General features: G+C 44.7%; 1 protein-coding gene across 1 annotated transcript in view; it reads left to right on the top strand.

The window, feature by feature from the left end:
- LOC121276098 (disintegrin and metalloproteinase domain-containing protein 12-like) overlaps nucleotides 1-22,982 on the top strand; it is a 772,855-nt gene that overhangs the window by 728,206 nt on the left and 21,667 nt on the right. The window contains exons 9-10 of the mRNA XM_041184044.1: nucleotides 9,261-9,427; nucleotides 14,079-14,163. Of these exons, the coding sequence (XP_041039978.1) occupies nucleotides 9,261-9,427; nucleotides 14,079-14,163 (252 nt within the window). The remainder of the gene's footprint in view (nucleotides 1-9,260; nucleotides 9,428-14,078; nucleotides 14,164-22,982) is intronic.

Genomic DNA, 22,982 nt, shown 5'->3' on the forward strand with positions numbered 1-22,982 from the left:
CATGCATTTCCTCTGAACTATTGTCTTGCTAGATGAACATGTAATGTTTTTATTTCAGTGACCCACTCTTGACGAGCCTGGTTTCTTGTATGGAAACTATGTTGACGTTCAGCCTATCAACTTCCATGTTGATCACATCTGTCTTGCGCATATTGCCACCCAGCTGCAAGGTGTCAATCAAGCCTTGTCCCCTTGTCCTGATGATCCAGCTTGCCAATCAATGAATTGGCATCTTTCTGCTTCATCTGTCTGCCTGCTGTGACAGACTCCCTCCACTTGTTGAGTAGAGACTTTAAGCTCGAAGCACCCATTGAAGCAGATAGACCATGGCAAATCAACACCTAATTACTTGGGGACTTGGGCTTATCGTTCGTAACTGCTTTCCCTCATTAGTGGTAATGCTCTGCCTCAAAACTGAAACTCCTCACCAGGACCCAAGCCTGAACAAAATTTGTGGAGACCATGGTCTGGTCAATTCTGATTTAGTCTTAAGAAATGAAGCTGGGCAAATGGATGACCATTTTGGAGATAGTGAGCATAATACAGTTGGATTTAGCATCATTATGGAAAAGGAAAAAGATAGAACAGGAGTAAAATTTCTAAACTGGGGAAAGACACATTTTACAAAGTTGAGAGATGAGCTGACGAGGGTGGACAGGATACAGCAATTAGAAGGAAAAACTGTGTCCAATCAGTGGGAGGCATTCAAAGGCGAGATTCTATGTGCACATGTCCCCACAAAGAAAAAAGATGGGACTGCCACATTTACAGTCACCTATTTATCCAGAAGCATACAGGGTAAGATAAAGCAGAAAAAGAAAGCTTATGACAGTCACAAAAAACTTAATATTGTAGAAAGACTGGAGGAGTGTAGGAAGTACGGGGGTGAAGTAAAAAAGGAAATTAGGAAAGCAAAGAGAGGATATGAAAAAATATTGGCAGGTAAAATCAAAGAAAATGGGGGGAGGCAGAAATTAGGAAACTATAGACCAGTTAGTTTAACATCTGTCATTGGGAAATTGCTGGAATCCATTATTAAGGAAATAGTAATGGGGCATTTGGAAAGTTAAAACACAATCCATCAGAGTCAGCATGGCTTTATGAAGAGTAAATTGTGTTTGACTAATTTGCTAGAGTTCTTCGAAGATGTGACAAGCAAAGTGGATAATGGAGAACCTGTAGATGTAGTGTATCTGGAATTCCAGAAGGACCTTTGATAAGGTGCCGCACAAAAGATTAGTACACAAGATAAGATCACATGGAGTTAGGGGTAATATATTAGCTTGGATAGAGGACTGGCTAACCAACAGAAAGCAGAGAGTCGGGATAAATGGGTCTTTTTCTGGATGGCAAGCTGTAACTAGTGGGGTGCCACGGGGTTCGGTCCTCAGTCCCCAACTATTTACAATCTATATGAATGACTTGGATTCAGGGATAGATGGTACTATAGCTAAATTTGCAGATGACACCAAAATAGGTGGGAAAATAAACTGTAATGAAGAAATAAGAAATTTACAAATGGATATGGACAGGTTAGGTGAATGGGCCAAAATGTGGCAGATGGAGTTTAACGTGGATAAGTGTGAGGTTATCCATTTTGGTTGGAAGAATAAAAAGGCGACTTATTATTTAAATGGAGAGAAACTTCAGAATGCTTCAGTGCAGATGGATCTGGGTGTCCTCGTGCTTGAATCACTGAAAGCTAGTATGTAGGTACAGCAGGTAATAAGGAAGGCAAATGGAATTTTGGCATTTATTGCTAAAGGAATAGAGTATGAAAATAGGGAAGTGTTGTTGCAACTGTACAAGGCATTGGTGAGATCTCACCTGGTGTACTGTGCACAGTTTTGGTCCCCTTACTTGAGGAAGGATGTAGTTGCATTGGAGGCGGTTCAGAGGAGGGTCACTAGATTGATTCCAGAGATCCGGGGCTTGTCTTATGAGGAGAGATTGAGCAGTTTAGGCCTATACTCGGTAGAGTTTAGAAGGATGAGAGAAGATCTAATTGTGGTATATAAGATGCTAAAGAGGATAGACAAAGTAGACGTGGAGCGGATGTTTCCCCTTGTGCGGCAATCTAGAATGAGAGGCCATAGTTTTAGGCTGAGGGATGTTAGATTTAAATCAGAGATGAGGAGAAATTACTTTTCACAAAGGGTTATGAATCTGTGGAATTCACTACCTCAGAGTGCAGTGGACGCTGGGACGCTGAATAAATTTAAGGAGGAGATAGACAGATTTTTAATTAGTAACGAGTTGAAAGGTTATGGGGAGAGGGCGGGAAATTGGAATTGAGGCCGAAACAAGATCAGCCATGATCGTATTGAATGGCGGGGCAGGCTCGAGGGGCTGAATTGCCGACTCCTGCTCCTAGTTCTTATGTTCTAAAATCCAAAGATGTTTCACCAGTACATTAAGAGTAAGAGGAAAATAAGGAAAGAGTAGGACCTATCAGAGATGTATAAGGCAACTCGTGCATTGGTGCAGAAGATGTAGGCAAGGTTCTTAATGGGTACTTTGTCTTCTCTGTCTTCACAAAGGAGAGGGATGGTGCAGACATTCTAGTCAAGGAGGAGGATCTGAAATATTAGATACAATAAGCATAGTGAGGGAGGATGTACTTGAGGGACTGGCATCCTTGAAGGTGGATATATCACCAGGGCCCGATGGATTGTATCCCAGGCTGTTAAAGGAAGCCAGGGAAGAAATAGTGGATGCTCTGAGGATCATTTTCCAAACCTCACTAGATACAGGTGAGGCACCAGAAGATTGAAGACCTGTGAATGTTTTACCATTATTTAAAAAGGGTGCGAGAGATAAGGAAAATAATTATAGGTTGCTCAGCCTGACTTCGGTATTGGGCAAATTGTTAGAATAAATTCTGAGAGACAGGATAAACTGTGACTTAGAAAGGCATGAATTAATCAGAGCTTGTCAGCCTGGTTTTGTTAAGGGAAGTTAGTGCAATGGATGTTGTCTACATGGATTTCAGGAAGGCATTTGACAAGGTCCGACATGGCAGACTGGTCAGAAATGTGTAAGTTCATGAGATACAGGGGAATGTGGCGAGTTGGATCCAAAAGTTGCTCAGCAACAGGAAACAAAGGTGATGGTCAATACATGTTTTTGTAACTGGAAAGTGGTTTCCAGCAGCGTTCCACAGGGCCCCGAGTTAGGCCCATTGCTGTTTATTTCACATATTAATAATTTGGACTTCAATGTGTGTGGCGTGATTGGGAAATGTGCAGATGAAACCAAAATTGGCTGTACAGTTTCTATTGAGAGGATAGCTGTTGCCTGTTGGTTTGGTTGAGTGGGTGGAAAAGTGGCAAATGGAATTCAATCCAGAGAAGAGTGAGGTAATGCATTTGGGGAGGAAAAACAAAGCAAGGGAATACACAATAAATGGAAAGACATTGAGAGAAGCAGAGGAAGTGAGAGACCTTGGAGTGCATGTCCACAGGTCCCTGAAGGTGGTAGGACAGTTGGATAAGGTGGTAAAGAAAACATATGGAATGTTTTCCTTTTTTGGACGAGGTATTGAATACAAAAGCAGGGGTGTAATGATGGAACTGTATAAAATGCTGGTTAAATCACAGCTGGAATTTTGTTTACCATTCTGGTCACCACATTACAGCAAAGACACAATTGTGCTGGAAAGAGTACAGCGGATATTCACAAGAATGTTGCCAAGGCTTTAAAATTGCAGCAATGAGGAAAGATTGGATGGGTTAGGGCTGTTTTTCTTAGAACAGAGGAGGCTGAGGGATGACCAGATTGAGTTGTGCAAGATTATGAGGGGCCTGGATAGAGTAGATGGGAGTGCCCTGTTTCCCCTGGTGGAGAGGTCAGTTACCAGGCAGCACAGATTGTAGGTGATTGGTCGGAGGATTACAGGGTACATGAGGAAAAACTTCTTCACCAGAGGGTGGTGTGTGCCTGGAATTCACTGCCTGGTTTGGTGACGGAGGCAGAAACCCTCAGCTCATTTAAAAGGTACCTGGATCTGCACATAAAGTGCTGTAACCTGCAAGGCTACGGACCAGGTGCTGGAAGATGGGATGACAATGGATGGTTAGTTTCTTTCTTTTTTGGCTGGTGCAGGCACAATAGGCTGAATGGCCCCTTTCTGTGCCATATCTTTTCTGTGGTTCTATGGTTCTATGTCACATCAGTGCTGGATCTCTGCAAAGGCAGCTTGGTTAGTCCCATTCTCATGATTTTTCACTGTACCCCTTTTTTTCTTATAAAATTGTCCAATTCATCTTTGAAAGCCATGACTTGTTGAATGAATACGTCACATCCGTCTTCACCCAAGAGAATGAGGATGAAGGTATGGAACTCGGGGAGAGAGACTGCAAGGTTCTAAAGCAAATTGATATAGGGAGTGACAAGATATTGGAGGTGTTGGCAGGCTTAAAAGTGGACAAACCTCCAGGTCCAGATGATTTGTGTCCCAGACTGCTGAGGGAGGCAAGAGAGGAGATCGCAGGGGCTCTGACCCAAATTTTTAATTCCTCTCTGGCCACGGGGGAGGTGCCAGAGGACTGGAGAACAACTAATGTGGCTCTGATATTTAAGAAGGGTTGTAGAGATAAGCCAGGGAACTACAGGCCAGTGAGTCTCATGTCAGTGGTAGGGAAACTATTAGAGAAAGTTCTGAAGGAGAGTATCTATCTCCACTTGGAGAGGCAAGGTTTGATCAGGGATAGTCAGCATGGCTTTGTCAGAGGGAGGTCATGCCTAACAAATGTGATTGAATTTTTTGAGGAGGTGACCAGGTGTGTAGATGAGGGTAGTGCAGTTGATGTAGTTTATATGGATTTCAGCAAAGCCTTTGACAAGGTTCCACATGGGGGACTTATAAAGAAGGCAGATGCACATGGGATACAGAGTAATTTGACAAGGTGGATTCAAAATTGGCTTAGTTGTAGGAGACAGAGGGTGATGACAGAAGGATGCTTTAGTGACTGGAAGCTAGGGTTCAGAGGCCACAGGGATCTGTGCTGGGTCCCCTATTATTTGTTATTTATGTAAACGACATAGATGACTATGTGGGGGGTAGGATTAGTAAGTTTGTGGATGACACAAAGATTGGCCGGGTGGTTAACAGTGAGGTTGAGTGTCTTGGGCTACAGGAAGATATAGACGGGATGGTCAAATGGGCAGATAAGTGGCAGATGGAATTTAACCTTGAAAAGTGTGAGGCGATATACTTTAGGAGTAATTTGACAAGGAAGTATTCAATGAATGGCTTGACACTAGGAAGCTCTGAGGAACAAAGGGAACTTGGCGTGTGTGTCCATAGATCTCTGAAAGCGGAGAGGTATGTTAGTGGGGTGGTGAAAAAGGCACATGGGACACTTGCCTTTATCAATCTAGGCATAGATTACAAAAGTAGGGAGGTCACGCTGAAGTTGTATAGAACCTTGGTGAGGACACAGCTGGATTACTGTGTGCAGTTCTGGTCACCACATTATAGGAAGGATGTGATTGCGCTGGACTGGGTGCAGGGGAGATTTACCAGGGTGTTGGTAAATCTGGGACGAAACCTTTAATTTATGAAGAGAGGTTGGATAGACTTGGGTTGTTTTCGTTGCAGCAGAGAAGTCTGAGGGGCGACCTGATCGAGGTGTACAAGATTATGAGGGACATGGACAGGGTGGATAGAGAGCAGCTGTTCCCCTTAGTTGAAGTGTCAGTCACGAGGGGACACAAGTTCATGGTAGGGGCAGGAGGTTTAGGGGGGATGTGAGGAAATACATTTTTACCCAGAGGGTGGTGACGGTCTGGAATGCGCTGCCTGGGAGGGTGGTGGAGGCGGGTTGCCTCACAACCTTTAAAAAGTACCTGGATGAGCGCTTGGCACGTCATAACATTCAAGGCTTATATTTCAACTCATTTCTATATTTCTTTAGTTCTGACGAAGAGTCATTCGGACTCGAAACGTTAACTATGTTCCTTTCTGCAGATGCTGCCTGATCTGCTGAGTTTTTCCAGCTATTTTTTTTTTTGTAAAAGAAGGGCAGGACTGGCAACTCAACATTCCTGGTTAAAGGGACTTTAGTTAAAATAGAGGGAAGAGGAGGGGAGTTTGCAATATTGATCAAGGAATCAATTATAGCAGTGAGGATGGATGGTATCTTGGAAGAATCATCAAATAAGGCCATATAAGTAGAAGTGAAAAGCACAAAAGGGGCAAACACACTGTTGGGCATGTATTATAGGCCCCCAAACAGTTAGGGAGAGATAGAGAATCAAATATGTAATCAAATTTCAGGGAAGTGTAAGAATAATAAGGCAATAATAGTATGGGATTTGAACTACCCAAATATTAACTGGGTTAGTTAGGAAAGGAGCAAAATTCTTATATTTCAACTCTTTCTTGGACTCGAACTCAAGTTCTGTCGAAGGGTCATGAGGACTCGAAACGTCAACTCTTTTCTTCTCCGCCGATGCTGCCAGACCTGCTGAGTTTTTCCAGGTAATTCTGTTTGTGCAAAATTCTTAAGTTGTATTCAGGAGAACCTTTTTAGCCAGTACGTAGAAAGCCCAACAAGGCAGGGGGCATTTCTGGATATATTGGGAAATGAGCCCAGGCAGGTGGAAGGCATATCAGTAGAGGAGCCTTTTGAAGATAGTGACCACAACTCAGTTAGATTTAGGATAGTTTTGGAAAAGGATAGGGCTGGGCTGGGAATAAAAGTTCTAAACTGGGGAAAAGCTAATTTTACTAAGATGAGATACAATTTGGCCCAAGTGAACTGAGAGCAGCTACTTGCAGATAAAACTGTGTCAGAGCAGTAGAAGGCACTCAAGGAGGAAATAGGAAGGGTACAGGGCAAATATTTTCCTGTAAAGGCAAAGGGGGCGGTGTCGAGGACAAATTTTTTCACCCAGAGGGCGGTAGGAGTCTGGCACTCACTACTTGAAAGGGTGGTTGAGTCAGAAACTCTTGTAACATTTAAGGAGTATTTAGATAGTCACTTGCGTTGCAATATCCTCCGGGGCTAAGGGCCAAGGGCTGGAAAATGGGATTAATGTGGTCAGATCCCTCACGATCAACATCCTGGGGGTTACCATTGACCAGAAACTGAACTGGACTAGCCATATAAATACTGTGGCTACAAGAGCAGGTCGGAGGCTAGGAATCCTGCGACAAGTAACTCACCTCCTGACACCCCAAAGCCTGTCCACCATCTACAAGGCACAAGTCAGGAGTGTGATGGAATACTCCCCACTTGCCTGGATGAGTGCAGCTCCCACAACACTCAAGAAGCTGGACGCTGTCCAGAACAGAGCTGCCCACTTGATTGGCACCACATCCACATACATTCACTCCCTCCACCACTGACACACAATAGCAGCAGTGTGTACCATCTACAAGATGCACTGTAGGAATTCACCAAGGCTCCTTCGACAGCACCTTCCAATCCCATGACCACCAGCTGGAAGTTCCCCCCCTGACTTGGAAATATATCACTGTTCCTTCACTGTCTCTGGGTCAAAATCCTGGAACTCCCTCCCTAACAGCACTGTGGGTGTACCTACACCACATGGACTGCAGCAGTTCAAGAAGGCAGCTCACCATCACCTTCTCAAGGGCAACTAGGGATGAACAATAAATGCTGGTCCAGCCAGCGAAGCTCACATCCCATGAATGAATATTAAAAAAATCTTTGTTGACCGGTGTGGACACATTGGGCTGAATGGCCTCCTTCTATGTTGTAAAAGTCTATGAGTATTCCTAGTTTCTGACCTGCTCTTGTAGCCACGGTATTTATATGTCTAGTGCAGTTCGGTTTCTGATAAATGGTAACCCCCAGGATGTTGATAGTGGGGGATTCATTAACCACAATGACAATCCTGGCTAGGCCAGAATTTATTGCCCATCCTTAACTGCCCTTGTTCAGGCAGCATTTAAGAGTCAACCATGTTGCTGTTGTCTGGAGTCACGTGTAGGCCAGGCCAGGTAAGGACAGCAGATTTCCTTCCCTATACGATATTAGTGAACCAGGTGGGTTTTTAACACAATCAGCAATGGTTTTGTGATCATCATCAGACTTTTAATTCCAGATTCAAATTTCACCATCTGCCAAGGTAGGATTCATACCCAGGTCCCCTGATATACCATTCCAGAGATATTACCACTACACCATCTCCTACCCTGAATGCTATTGAATGTCAAGGGATGGTAGTTAAATTATCTCTTGTTGGAGATGGTCGTTGCCTGACACTTGTGTGGCCTGAATGTTACTCGCCACTTGTCGGCCTAAGCCTGGATATTGTCCAGGTCTTGCTGCATTTGGACATGGGCTGCTTCAGTATCTGAGGAGTCGCGAATGGTGCTGAACATTGTGCAATCATCAGCGAGCATTCCCACATCTGGCCTTATGATGGAAGGAAGGACATCGATGAAGTAGCTGAAGATGGTTGGACCGAGGACACTACCCTGAGGAACTTCTGCAGTGATGTCCTGGAGCTGAGATGACTGACCTCCAACAACCACAACCATCTTCCTTTGTGCTGGGTATGATTGCAACAACAGAGAGTTTTCCTCCTGATTCCCATTGACTCCAGGTTTCTTTGGGCTCCTTGATTTACATTAATTTAAATGCGGCCTTGATGTGAAGGGCAGTCACTCTCACCTCACCTCTGAAGTTCAGCTCTTTTGTCTATGTTTAAACCAAGGCTGTAATGTGGTCAGTAGCTGAGTGGTCCTGGTGGAACCCAAACTGAGCATCATGAACAAACTATTGCTAAGCAAGTGCCGATTGATAGCAATGCTGATGACCCCTCCCATCACTTTACTAACGATGAGTACTCTCCCTGCACCTACTAATGATGGAGCATAATCTGATTGCACGGTAATTGGATGGGTTGTATTTGCCCTGCTTTTTGATTACAGGACATACCTGGATAATTTTCCACGTTGCCGGATAGATGGCTAGGGATGCCTAGGGATGCAGCATTCTTACCTCTTTTTAGCAGTGAGTAAAAGGAATTGGATATTTATCTGAAAAGATCAGATTTGCAGATCTACAGGGAAAAGGCAAGGTTATGGGACTGGCTGAGTTTCTCTTGCAGAGAGCTGGCATGATATGATGGGTCAAATAGCTTCCTTCAGTGTTGTAACCATTTTCCTCTATGATTGTAGTTTTAATGCATAGTTTGGTTGAATTTAGACTTCCATCCATTTCAGACCATTAATTTCAAGTGAATTCAATCACCTGAGTTACTAATGCTTCTGTTTTTTCCAGTACTACAGACCATTTAATATTCGTGTTGCTCTGATTGGTGTAGAGGTGTGGACCAGAGACCAGATCGCAGTGGACAGGAGTGCTTCAATAACTTTGCACAGGTTTCTCAAGTGGAGGGAGACTAACCTTCTACCACGAGTGCACAATGATAACAGTCATCTCATCACGTGGGTACCTGACGTGCGAATGAATCTCCCATCATAAATTTGGCAACTAACCTTTGATAAAAGAGATAAAAATTAAGAGAAGGAAGAAAAAGTATGTTTATGACTGATGTCAAGTAGAAAATACAATTGAGAAGCAGGCTGGATATAAAAGTTCGGTGGGGAGGTGAAAAAGCAAACCAGAGAAGCAAAGAGGAAGTATGAAAAGAGGCTAACCTAAAAGGGAATCCCAAAGTCTTCTATACGCATATAAATAGTATAAGGACGGTAAAGCGAGGAGAAGGGCCGATGAGGGTACAAAAGGGGATTTACACATGGAGACAGGGTGTAACTGAGGGACTAAATTTATTCTCTATGTCTGTCTTTACCAAGGAAGAAGAGCTACCAATGTCATGTTGAAAGAGAAGGTAACTCAGTCACAAGAAGGGTTTAAAATTTAAAAGGAGGAGGTATTGGAAAGGTTATCTAATAGGCTATCATTAAGTTAAGTTAAAGAAAAGTTAAGGTAAGTAAAGTGAAGTTTTGGCATGGCAGTAAAGCTTGGCCATGTGAAAAGTCCATCTTGAAACAAGTTGGAAGTCATGGATGCTTCATGTGGCCTAGATAACCATGTGCAGGAAGTATCAACAGCTGCAGAAACATGGGTTTTGAAACTCAAGCAACGGCTGGAGTCACTGTGGCTCATATGTGAGTTCTGAGAACTAAGTGGACAGCATATTTAGGGAGGTTAAGTGAATGCAGGCAGAGAGGGAATGGCTGACCATCAACAGTGTAGGAAGATCATGCAGGTAGCACAAGAGACCCCTGAGTACATCTCGCTAGATAACTGGTTTCCTATTTTGAATACTGGTGAGGGCAATGGTTCCTCAGCGAAGTGAAGCCAGAGCCAAGTCCGTGGCACCACACATGGCTCAGCTACACAGGAGGGAAGAAAGAAGAATGGAAGATCAATAGTGATAGGAGGAGTAATTGGACAAGGAAGTATTCAATGAACGGCATGACACAAGGAAGTTCTGAGGAACAAAGGGAACTTGGCATGTGTGTCCATAGATCTCTGAAGGCGGAGGGGCATGTTAGTGGGGTGGTGAAAAAGGCATATGGGGCACTTGCCTTTATTAATCGAGGTATAGGTTACAAAAGTAGGGAGGTCATGTTGGAGTTGTATAGAACCTTGGTGAGGGCACAGCTGGAGTACTGTGAGCAGTTCTGGTCACCACATTATAGGAAGGATGTGATTGCGCTGGACAGGGTGCAGGGGAGATTCACCAGGATGTTGCCTGGGATGAAACATTTAAATTATGAAGAGAGGTTGGATAGACTTGGGTTGTTTTCATTGGAGAAGTGCAGACTGAGGGGCGACCTGATCGAGGTGTACAAGATTATGAGGGGCATGGACAGGGTGGATAGGGAACAGCTGTTCCCCTTAGTTGAAGCAGAAGAATCAGTGGTAGGTAAGGATGTCGGAATGTGTTCACAATTTACCCAAGAAAATTCTGAGGAGCAGGTTGCAGAAAAGTTTAGAGATTTTGTGTGTGAAGGAAAAGTCTTCCAATGTGTACAGGGTGGAGTAGATAAAGATAGTAAAATTTTAAGAGACACAGGGGTTAGTCAATCCTTAATGTTGTGGGATAGTGACATTTGTTGTTCAGAGGAAGTATTGCAGGAACAGGTGAAAATAAATGGGGTTCAAGGAAATGCTAAACCTATTCCATTGTGAAAGGTAAATTTAAAGAGTAAGTGGAAAACCGGTCAAGTGACTGTTGGAGTGGTGGAAAAATAGCCTATTGCAGGAGTTCAATTCATTCTGGGCAATGATATAGCTGGATCACAAATTTGGTATGGTAGTTGAGCAGCCTGTAGTGGTGTCTACAACAGAAATGTTAAAGAGAGAGCATCCTGGTTTGTTTCCAGATTGTGTCTGGATTTAATTTATAAGGAAGTTACCTTACCAAAGATGCAACTTCTACAGACACATCATGAATAGATAAGTCTGTCTTCCCCAATTTATTTCTACAAACAGCTTTATGTGACTGCAATAGCTTTTCCAAATCACTTTGACAGTTGCCTGGAAGGTAAGTCAATATTACATTTAAATTTTCAAGTACTCCCTCATTATCCAATTTCAGAATCCTGTATTTCTACTTCTTTCTCTTTTTCTACTACCACTAAGACCTCCTTTTGGTCCTCTTCCCTGTCAAAGTACTTTTTGAGCATATTTACATGACGCACCCTCTGCTTCTTTCTTCTATCTGGAGTATTTATTAAATAATTCACTTCACTCAATTTCTTTTCAATTCTGTAAGGCCCTCTATACCTTGCCTTTAATGAGTCACTCAGTATTGGTAACAGAACTAGCACTTTCTCCCCATCAACAAAATTCTGAGCTGTAGCCTTCCTGTCTGTTTTCACTTTCATCACTTGCTGTGATATCTTTAAATTTTCCTACCCAACTCACAGGCTCATAGGTTGAAACAAGAAAACCAGGAAGGACAGGCAGTTGAAAGACAGGAAGAAGGTGTTGAAATCCAATTAGCTGACAAAGTGCAGGAGAAGTAATCAGGGTCATGGAGCCTGGTGACCTAGCTGTATGCCTACCCAAAGGTGCACGAGGGACCCTGGCTGACTCCTTGAGGAGAAAGGGAAGTTGGAGTGAGATCAAGTGTGTACCCCTCTCTCGTACATATTGTTGAAGGCCAACTATGGAGTTGAGCCCGTGCAGCAGTGCAGGAGCATCATCCTGGGCAAAGGTCTCCATGGTGGCCACCATCCTACCAGTGTTGACCTCAGTACATTAGCATGCTGGCGCTATTACCTCAGCCTGAAGATGGGCAGACTCCTCCATTGTGCCTTGCAATCTGAGGAGTGCAGCGAACATCCCTTCCAGATGTTCTCGAGCTTGTCTTTGCAGCTCCAGCAATTGTGACATGACCAAGTCCAGAAGCTCATCATCTGACTCAGATTCAGCAGCTTTCTGGCCTCCAGCGGTCCCATGAGTCCCGGACACCTGGAAGGTCCCTGCCTCCGCCTGCTGTGGATCAGACAGTGCGATGTGTTCACCAGATTGTGATCACGAGGCTACTCTAAAGCTAGGTCCCACTGAGGTGTCTGTCTCTGTGCTGATCGAGGGTGTGAGTGAGTGCTGTGATGGGGTTTAAAGGAGTGTGCTTTTAGATTCCTCTTCAGAGGTTTCTTCAAGACTTGATTGGACGCCCTGGGTCATGGACTCTGTCAGCTGTTTCCTGGAGGTGACTGTGGAAGCAAGGGAATCTAATTAGTGCATGCCAGTGTCCTGTGAAACAGGAGGACACATCATTCACAGCATGGTTGTTTGATGGATGTTGCACTGCTGGACCCTCATTTTGTATAGCACCGCCAACCTCACTATCAGCATAGGAATGGTCCAGAACCTTGCCAGCTAGCTGGATGGCTCCCTTTTCAAAGTCCATAATTTCAGGCATTCCTCCACTAGTCTGCGACCTCTGCCCATTGTTGTGTGCAAACTTGTCCTGCATGAATTGAGATGGGGAAAGTGTAATCAGGACGCCTGCCAGGCCGAATGATAAGTATGTCTGGCATGTATGGGTGGTGAGTGGTCCCATGGATGGGATGACGACAATGGCGGTGAATGTAAGAGAGTGAATGGCGATGTCCCTTGAACTGACAGTGAGTGAGTTTTTTTTTATTCGTTCATGGGATGTGTGCATCGCTGGTCAGGTCAGCAATTATTACCCACCCTTAGTTGCCCCCAGTTCAGAGGGCACTTAAGAGTCAACCACATTGCTGTGGGTCAGGAGTCAATGTAGGCCAGACCAGGTAAGGATGGCAGATTCCCTTCCCTAAAGGACATTCACAGATCCCTGTGAATGTGTGATGGGTTTGTGAGTGTGGGAGTTGAGAGTGTGAGAAGAGTGACTTACCCTGATGGAATGGAGGAGATCATTCATCCTCTTGCAGCATTGGGTGGCTGTCCCCTTTTGAAGGACATTGGTCCTGACCACCGCTGCCTCTAACCTCCCAAGCCTGGTTGGTCAAGCCACTGCTCATCCTGCGGCCAGAACGGGGACAGAGGACATCACAACGGGCCTTCATGGCATCCAAAAGGCATTGCAGTGACGTGTCGCTAAACCTGGATGCTGCAGTATTTTTGCTTTTCCTGGACATCTTCCCTGCAGTAGTTGTGGGCTGGAAGCACTGAAATGTGATCGCATGGTTGGACTTTAAATATGGTGCCTGGCGTGATGAAGCGGCGAAGTGTTGGTGTGGTTGGGAAATGAGAGAAATGTCATGTTTCCATAACTAATGTGGTGGGTTTGGAACAATACAAAGTGAAAACCCATCATTGCAGCCGGAGGGTAAAACTTTATTTTACCCACCCGCTCCCACACTTTGATCATTGCATGCCCTGTCATTGCATTGTCAGCAAACAGAGCCTTTCCACATTGCTGGTTAGGTGCCATTGTTGTAGCTGTATTGGAACAGTCTGGCTCAAGCAGCAACTAGTTTTGGAGCACTAAATCATGACTAATGTAGAGGAAGTATAGGTGCGTCAGTGCCATTTATAAAAATAGACTCTTTATCACTTCCATGGGGGAGTGTTAGTTGTCCTTTGATTCGAGAACATTCTTCCTTGTTTATATTGATTTCTCTTTTGCAGAGGTCGCACTTTTTCGAAAGGTATTGCAGGCTTGGCAATTATGACAGTTATGTGTTCAAGGCAGGATTCTGGAGGAGTAAACTCGGTGAGCAACCATTCTTTCATCTATTTCCCCACTCCTCTTGGACTGTAACTAACACATTACTATTGTTGAATTAGAATGAACAGAACCTCAAACCACTGATGACTTCAATGATAAAACTGAGCAAAAAGATTGATGGGAGAATATCTGCTACAGTGAGATGTCCATTCTGAAGGAAATAAAGATGTTTGTTCTATGATTTTGTGCAATGATTTAACAGCTGTTATGATCCACATGGAGATCAACAACCAAAAAGAACCAAATTTATCAAATTACCCCTTAAAAAGAGCAAGATTTCACTTTTATAACTTTTACTTTTACAATCAATCCAAAATCAGCATAAATTAAACATTAATTGTAGTCAATATAAATTATAAATTAATTATTAAATAACAGATACAACAAAAATCAATTTCATGACTTTACGCTCCGTATAAATCCCCTCAGCATAAATGGCACCAATTTCATCCACAAAGTCCTTCAAATCTCTGAACTTTCTGAGGTAGAATTACAACTCCTTTTCTCCGAGGGTTTAGCCGCAGATCCTCAGCCAACAGCAGCACTCAGACAACCCAAGTTCCATGGGCAAGATCTTCATCAAATTGGTGCACTTCTACAGAAACTCTTCAGTTATGCTCATGACAGTCTTGATTCCATGGATTCCCCAGATACTCCTTTATCAGTGACAACCCTGTGCACTGTAAACCGAGTCTGGTCAGCCAACAACTTTAAGTAACAGAAACAACTGAAACCACCCTTGTGTTTTCCTGTTGCCAGCTCCAGGATCCAGCCTTAAGTTTCTTCAGTCTACCTGCTCTGCACCATTGTGTGATCTGAGCCCAAATGGTTCTTTGCCTTTTACCTCATATCAACCAGCTTCAGTTTTCCCAGAAATCAGAAGTTTCCATTTCAGTTCAGTTAAATATTTAGTATCCCTAGAAATGCTGATAGTTCAGTTTCCCTTTCAGTTAGGGTCTGACCCAAAAAACGCAAGCTTTGAAAGTATGGATTCAGTCACTGAACTTCACGGCAATAAAGCATGATACATGGGGTTCAGGTAAAATTGACTGGCTGGATATAAATACAAAATACAGTTCAAATGCCCAATGTTGAAATGTTGCAAGGTATTTCTCACTCAGATAAGATATGAGAAGTTGCTCATTAGCTTTCCTTGCATTAGTCCCTGCATATGATTTTTGTCACAGGGTGACAGCAGTGACTGATAAACTCTATAAGCGGCAGAGGTTACCTGTGGAGACATTGAAAATCCCCGGCACTCATATCTAGTAGTATGAATGTGAGGGACAGAGTGTAAGTGATGGTATTAGTGTAGTAAGTAATGTCAGTGAGCTGCAAACACAGGTCACCAGTTTTGAATTGTTCTGAATCTATCCCATTGAGCTCAGTATGAGTGCCTCACAACACAATGAAGTATAACCTCAGTGTAGAGATGGGAGTTGACTCCCATGTGCAGTGGCCACTCCTACAATACTGTCATGGATAAATACCTTTCCAACAAGCAGGTTGGTGACAATAAGGTTAAGCAGGCTTTTCCCTCATTTAAAAACAAAAACAGAATTACCTGGAAAAACTCAGCAGGTCTGGCAGCATCGGCGGAGAAGGAAAGAGTTGACGTTTCGAGTCCTCATGACCCTTCGACAGAACTAGGTGAATCCCAGGAAGGGAGTGAAATATAAGCTGGTTTAAGGTGGTGGGGTGGGGTGGGGGGTGGTTGGGTGGGGGGAGAGAAGTGGAGGGGGGGGTGTGGTTGTAGGCAAAGGCAGTGATAGAAGCAGATCATCAGAAGATGTCACAGACGGCAGAACAAAAGAACACATAGGTGTCAAAGTTGGTGATATTATCTAAACGAATGTCCTAATTAAGAATGGATGGTAGGGCACTCAAGGTATAGCTCTAGTGGGGGTGGGGGAGCATAAAAGATTTAAAAATATTTAAAAATAATGGAAATAGGTGGGAAAAAGAAAAATCTATATAATTTATTGGAAAAAACAAAAGGAAGGGGGAAGAAACAGAAAGGGGGTGGGGATAGAGGAGGGAGGTCAAGACCTACCTAAAGTTGTTGAATTCAATATTCAGTCCGGAAGGCTGTAAATTGCCTAGTCGGAAGATGAGGTGCTGTTCCTCCAGTTTGCGTTGGGCTTCACAGGAACAATGCAGCAAGCCAAGGACAGACATGTGGGCAAGAGAGCAGGGTGGAGTGTTGAAATGGCAAGCGACAGGGAGGTTTGGGTCATTCTTGCGGACAGACCGCAGGTGTTCTGCAAAGCGGTCACCCAGTTTACGTTTGGTCTCTCCAATGTAGAGGAGACAGCATTGGGAGCAACGAATGCTGTAGACTAAGTTGGGGGAAATGCAAGTGAAATGTTGCTTCACTTGAAAGGAGTGTTTGGGCCCTTGGACAGTGAGGAGAGAGGAAGTGAAGGGGCAGGTGTTACATCTTTTGCGTGGGCATGGGGTGGTGCCATAGGTAGGGGTTGAGGTGTAGGGGGTGATGGAGGAGTGGACCAGGGTGTCCCGGAGGGAACGATTCCTACGGAATGCTGACAGCGGGGGTGAAGGGAAGATGCGTTTGGTGGTGGCATCATGCTGGAGTTGGCGGAAATGGCAGAGGATGATCCTTTGAATGCGGAGGCTGGTGCGGTGATAAGTGAGGACAAGGGGGACCCTATCATGTTTCTGGGAGGGAGGAGAAGGCGTGAGGGCGGATGCGTGGGAGATGGGCCGGAAACGTTTGAGGGCCCTGTCAACGACCGTGGGTGGAAAACCTCGGTTAAGGAAGAAGGAGGACATGTCAGAGGAACTGTTTTTGAAGGTAGCATCATCGGAACAGATGCGACGGAGGCGAAGGGACTGAGAAAATGGGATGGAGTCCTTACAGGAAGCGGGGTGTGAGGAGCTGTAGTCGAGATAGCTGTGGGAGTCGGTGGGCTTGTAATGGATATTGGTGGACAGTCTATCACCAGAGATTGAGAAATCGAGGAGAAGGAAGGGAAGGGAAGTGTCAGAGATGGACCGTGTGAAAATGATGGAGGGGTGGAGATTGGAAGCAAAATTAATAAATTTTTCCAAGTCCCGACAAGAGCATGAAGCAGCACCAAAGTAATCATCGATGTACCGGAGAAAGAGTTGTGGAAGGGGGCCGGAGTAGGACTGGAACAAGGAATGTTCCACACACCCCATAAAGAGACAGGCATAGCTGGGGCCCATGCGGGCCCTCATTTATATTAAAAAGATAAGAACAACAGAATTAAAAGCAGGAGTAGTGTGCTTGCACACGAACAGGGGAGAGAGCTCATCCTGAGTGAGACACAGCCAGAGTGAGTGTGGGTATGGGCGATTCGGTGCACAGTGGGAATTCGGTGCATCGGGATGGGTGCTCTTTGCATTTTTTGCTTTGCTATCAAACTTCTTAAATCTTCAGAGAGTGGTATTGCCCTGCTGCAGCAGTAGAGGCTATAAGGGAAAGGAGTGACTGGTAAGTAGTGGGTAAGGTCGGGTAAGTATTTACTACTTTCATCGCTTATAGTTTAAGGTCTTTTTGTGTTTTATAGTTTATATATTCTGTAGTAATGAGGATCAGGAAAGGAGGCCCCTAGAGTAATTGATTTAAAAGGTTTAATTTAAAGGGATAAATCATGGCAGGAGCGCTGAAAGCCGTAGTATGCTCCTTGTGCTCCATGTGGGAAGCCGGGGACATTTCCAGTGCCCGGGACCAGCATGTGTGTAGAAAGTGTGTCCAGCTGCAGCTCCTGGAAGCTCGGGTTTCAGAGCTGGAACAGCGGCTGGGGACATTGTGGAGCATCCGCAAGTCTGAGAGCATCATGGATAGCACGTTTAGAGAGGTGTCACACCGCAGCTGAAGGGACTTGAGGAAAGAAGGGAATGGGTGACCACCAGGCAGTCCAAGAGAAGCAGGCAGGTAATTCAGGAGTCCCCTGGGGTCCTGCTCACAAATCAGTATTCCATTTTGGAGGCTGATGACAGCACTGGTTCCTCCAGGGAGTGCAGACAGAGCCAAGCTTCTGGCATCACAAGCAGCCTGTCTGTACAAAAGGGGAGGAAGGGAGGAAGAGCAATAGTAATAGGGGATTCTATAGCCAGATAGGTGCTACTGTGGCCGTCAATGTGACTCCAGGATGGTGTTGCCTCCTTGGTGCCAGAGTCTGGGATGTCACTGAACAGCTGCAGGGCATCCTGAAGAGGGAGGGTGATAAGGCAGAGGTCATGGTACATGTTGGTACCAATGACATAGGTAGAAAGAAGGATGAGGTCTTGCATCAAGAATTAGGGAATTAGGAAGTAGACTAAAAAGCAAGACCTCTTGGGTTGCAATCTCTGGATTATTCCCAGTGCCACATGCTAGCGAGCACAGAAATAGGAGAATAGCGCAGATGAATACGTGGCTTAAGAGTTGGTGCAGGAGGGAAGGTTTTAGATTCCTGGATCACTGGGACCATTTCTGGGGAAGGTTGGACCTGTACAAGCTGGACTGTCTAATCTGAACCAGAGCAGGACTAACATCCTTGCAGGTGGGTTTGCTAGTGTTGTTGGGAGGAGGTTAAACTAATTCGGCAGAGGGAGGGGACACAGAAAGTTAGCAGAATAGGGTCACATCATAATACAGTAAAACAATCAAGTCAGAGGGAGTACAACTGCATTCAGTTTCAAAGGGGTAAGGCAAGGGTGGATGGCCTCTACTTTATTGCTAGCAGTATTATAGGTAAAACAGATGATTTAAGGGTAAGGATTGACACGTGGAATTGTGATATTGTAGCCATCACTGAGACATGGTTGAGGGAGGGGCAGGATTGGCAGCTCAACATTCCGGGATATAGAATCTTCAAGGGAGACAGGGAGGGGGTAAAAGAGGAGGAGGAATTGCATTATTAGTTAAGGAGTCAGTTGCTGCAGAAAGGAGAGATGATATCATGGAGGGGGCATCGAATGAAGCTTTGTGGGTAGAGCTTAGGAATAAAAAAGGGGCAGCCACATTATTAGGTGGTTATTATAGATGCCCAGATAGTCAGTGGGAAATTGAGGAGCAGATTTGTGCACAATTTGCGGAGGTGTGTAAAAACAATAACAATAGGGTAACTGTATTAGGTGATTTCAACTTTCCCAACATTAATTGGGGTAGGCATAGTGTTAAGGGCTTGGATGGTGTGGATTTCTTGAAACGTGTCCACGAGAAGTTTTTAGGTCAATACGTAGAAGGTCCAACAAGGGACGGTGCAGTGCTGGACCTAATTCTGGGGAATGAAGCCGGACAGGTGGCTGAGGTGGTGGTGGGGGAGCATTTTAGTGATAGCGACCACAACATGGTACAGTTTAAGCTTGTTATGGACAAAGAAATAGACAAGTTGCAAAAAAATGTTTTGGATTGGGGGAGAGTGGATTTTGGTAAAATAAGGCAAGATCTGGCCAAGGTAGCCTGGGAACAGTTACTTGTGGGGAAATCTATAGAGGAACAGTGGGGAGCATTCCAAAAGGAAATGGGGAGGGTACAGGGTCAATATGTTCCCTCTCGGCGATAGGAAGGAGTAACAAGCCCAGGACACCATGGATGACCAGAGATATTCAGGATACGATGAGAAGGAAAGGAGAGGCTTTTAGCAGGTACAAGGGGAGCAAGTCAGCACAGGCATTAGTGGAGTACAGACAGTGCAGGGTGGAGATTAAGCAAGAAATTAGGAGAGCTAAGAGGGGATATAAGAAAGCTCTGGTTGGTAAAAGTAGGGAAAATCCCAAGATATTCTATAAGTATATCAATGGGAAGAGGATAACCAGGGAAAGAGGAGGGCCCATAAGGGACCAAGGGGGAAGTCTATGGGTGGAGCCAGAGGACATCGTTAGAGTGTCGAATGAATACTTCATATCCATCTTCACCCAAGAGAATGAGGGTGAAGATATGGAACTCGGAGAGAGAGACTGCGAGGTTCTTGAGCAAATTGATATAGGGAGTGACAAGGTATTGGAGGTGTTGGCAGGCTTAAAAGTGGACAAACCTCCAGGTCCGGATGATTTGTGTCCCAGACTGCTGAGGGAGGCAAGAGAGGAGATCGCAGGGGCTCTGACCCAAATTTTTAATTCCTCTCTGGCCATGGGGGAGGTGCCAGAGGACTGGAGAATAGCTAATGTGGTTCCGCTATTTAAGAAGGGTTGTAGAGATAAGACAGGGAACCACAGACTAGTGAGTCTCATATCAGTGGTAGGGAAACTATTGGAGAAAATTCTGAAGGAGAGTATCTATCTCCACTTGGAGAGGCAAGGTTGGATCAGGGATATTCAGCATGGCTTTGTCAGAGGGAGGTCATGCCTAACAAATTTGATTGAATTTTTTGAGGAGTTGACCAGGTATGTAGATGAGGGTAGTGCAGTTGAAGTAGTTTATATGGATTTCAGCAAAGCCTTTGACAAGGCCCCACATGGGAGACTTATAAAGAAGGCAAATGCACATGATATACAGGGTTATTTGATAAGGTGGATTCAAAATTGGTTTAGTTGTAGGAGACAGAGGGTGATGACAGAAGGATGCTTTAGTGACTGGAAGCCATTGTCCAGAGGCGTACCACAGGGATCTGCGCTGGGTCCCCTATTATTCATCATTTATACAAACAACATAGATGACTATGTAGGGGGTAGGATTAGTAAGTTTGCGGATGATACAAAGATTGGCCGGTGGTTAACAGTGAGGTTGAATGTCTTGGGCTACAGGAAAATACATATGGGATGGTCAAATGGGCAGATAAGTGGCAGATGGAATTTAACCTTGAAAAGTGTGAGGTGATACACTTTAGCAGGAGTAATTTGACAAGGAAGTATTCAATGAATGGCATGACACTAGGAAGTTCTGAGGAACAAAGGGACCTTGGTGTATGTGTCCATAGATCTTTGAAGGCGGAGGGGCATGTTAGTGGGTTGGGGAAAATGGCATATGGGACACTTGCCTTTATCAATCGAGGCATAGATTACAAAAGTTGGGAGGTCATGTTGGGGTTGTATAGAACATTGGTGAGGCCATAGCTGGAGTACTGTGTGCAGTTCTGGTCACCACATTATAGGAAGGATGTGATTGCACTGGAGGGGGTGCAGAGGAGATTCACCAGGATGTTGCCTGGAATGAAACATTTAAGTTATGAAGAGGGGTTGGATAGACTTGGGTTGTTTTCATTGGAGCAGAGAAGACTGAGCGGTGACCTGATCGAGCTGTATAAGATTATGAGGGGCATGGACAGGGTGGATAGGGAGCAGCTGTTCCTCTTAGTTGACGGTTCAGTCACGAGGGGACATAAATTCAAGGTGAGGGACAGGAGGTTTAGGGGGGATGTGGGGAAAAACGTTTTTACCCAGAGGGTGGTGACGGTCTGGAATGCACTACCTGGGAGAGTAATGGAGGCAGGTTGCCTCACATCTTTTAAAAAATACATTCAAAGCTATGGACCAAGCGCTGGTAAATGGGATTAGGTAGGTAGGTCAGGTGTTTCTCATGTGTCGGTGCAGACCTGATGGGCCGAAGGGCCTCTTCTGCTCTGTGATTCTGTAAATAGAATATTAGGCCTTTTGAACTGCAATACAACTTTTTGAACTTTCAATACAATCAGCCTCAACTTCACATTGCTGGTTCTCTCACCTGTTGGACAGCCAGACTAGCACCTATGCCCTTCAGAACTTAGCCAGCTTGGTCAGTAGTGGTGCTCTGAGCCACATTTGTGATGGGCATTGAATCACCCCACCCAGAGTAAATTCTGTTCCCTTGTCACCCTCAGTGTTTCTTCCAACTGGTGATCAGCATGGTTATTGATTCATTGGCTGGGTTAGGGGATCGGTGGGGTGGTGGTGGTCGATAGTTATCATAAGAACATAAGAAGTAGGAGCGGATGTTGGCCTTTCAGTCTATCAGGTCCGCTCCTACATTCAATGGGATCATGGCTGATCTGAAAATCCTCAACTCCAAATTTCCTGCCTTTTCCCCATAACCCTTGATTCCCTTACTGATTAAAAATCTGTCTATCTCAACCTTGAATATACTGAACGACCCAGTCGCTACAGCTCTCTGCGGTAGAGAATTCCACAGATTCACTACCATCTGAGAGAAGAAATTCCTCCTCGTCTTACAAATGGATATGGACAGGTTAAGTGAATGGGCCAAAATTTGGCAGATGGAGTTTAAAGTGGATAAGTGTAAGGTTCTCCATTTTGGTTGGAAGAATAAAAAGGCGACTTATTATTTAATGGAGAGAAGCTTCAGAATGCTTCAGTGCCGAGGGATCTGGGTGTCCTCGTGCATGAATCGCTGAAAGCTAGAATGTAGGTACAACACGTAATAAGGAAGGCAAATGGAATTTTGGCATTTAATGCTAAAGGAATAGAATATAAAAATAGGGAAGTGTTGTTGCAACTGTACAAGGCATTGGTGAGACCACACCTGTGTCCAGTTTTGGTCCCCTTACTTGAGGAAGGATGTAGTTGCATTGGAGGCACTTCAGAGGAGGGTCACTAGATTGATTCCAGAGATCCGGGGCTTGTCTTGTGAGGAGAGATTGAGCAGTTTAGGCCTATACTCGGTCTTTCCTTAGATAAGGGGACCAAAACTGTTCACAGTATTCTAGGTGTGGTCTAACTAGTGCCTTGTATAGTTTTTGCAGGACTCCCTTATTTTTACACTCCATTCCCTTTGGAATGAAGGCCAACTTCCCATTTGCCTCCCTATTACCTGCTGAACTTGTCTGTTAGCTTTTTGGGATTCATGCACAAGGGCCCCCAAATCCCTCTGTGCTGTAGCTTTCTGCAGTCTTTCTCCA

Source organism: Carcharodon carcharias, chromosome 1, assembly GCF_017639515.1.
Source record: "Carcharodon carcharias isolate sCarCar2 chromosome 1, sCarCar2.pri, whole genome shotgun sequence".
Lineage (NCBI taxonomy): Eukaryota > Metazoa > Chordata > Chondrichthyes > Lamniformes > Lamnidae > Carcharodon > Carcharodon carcharias.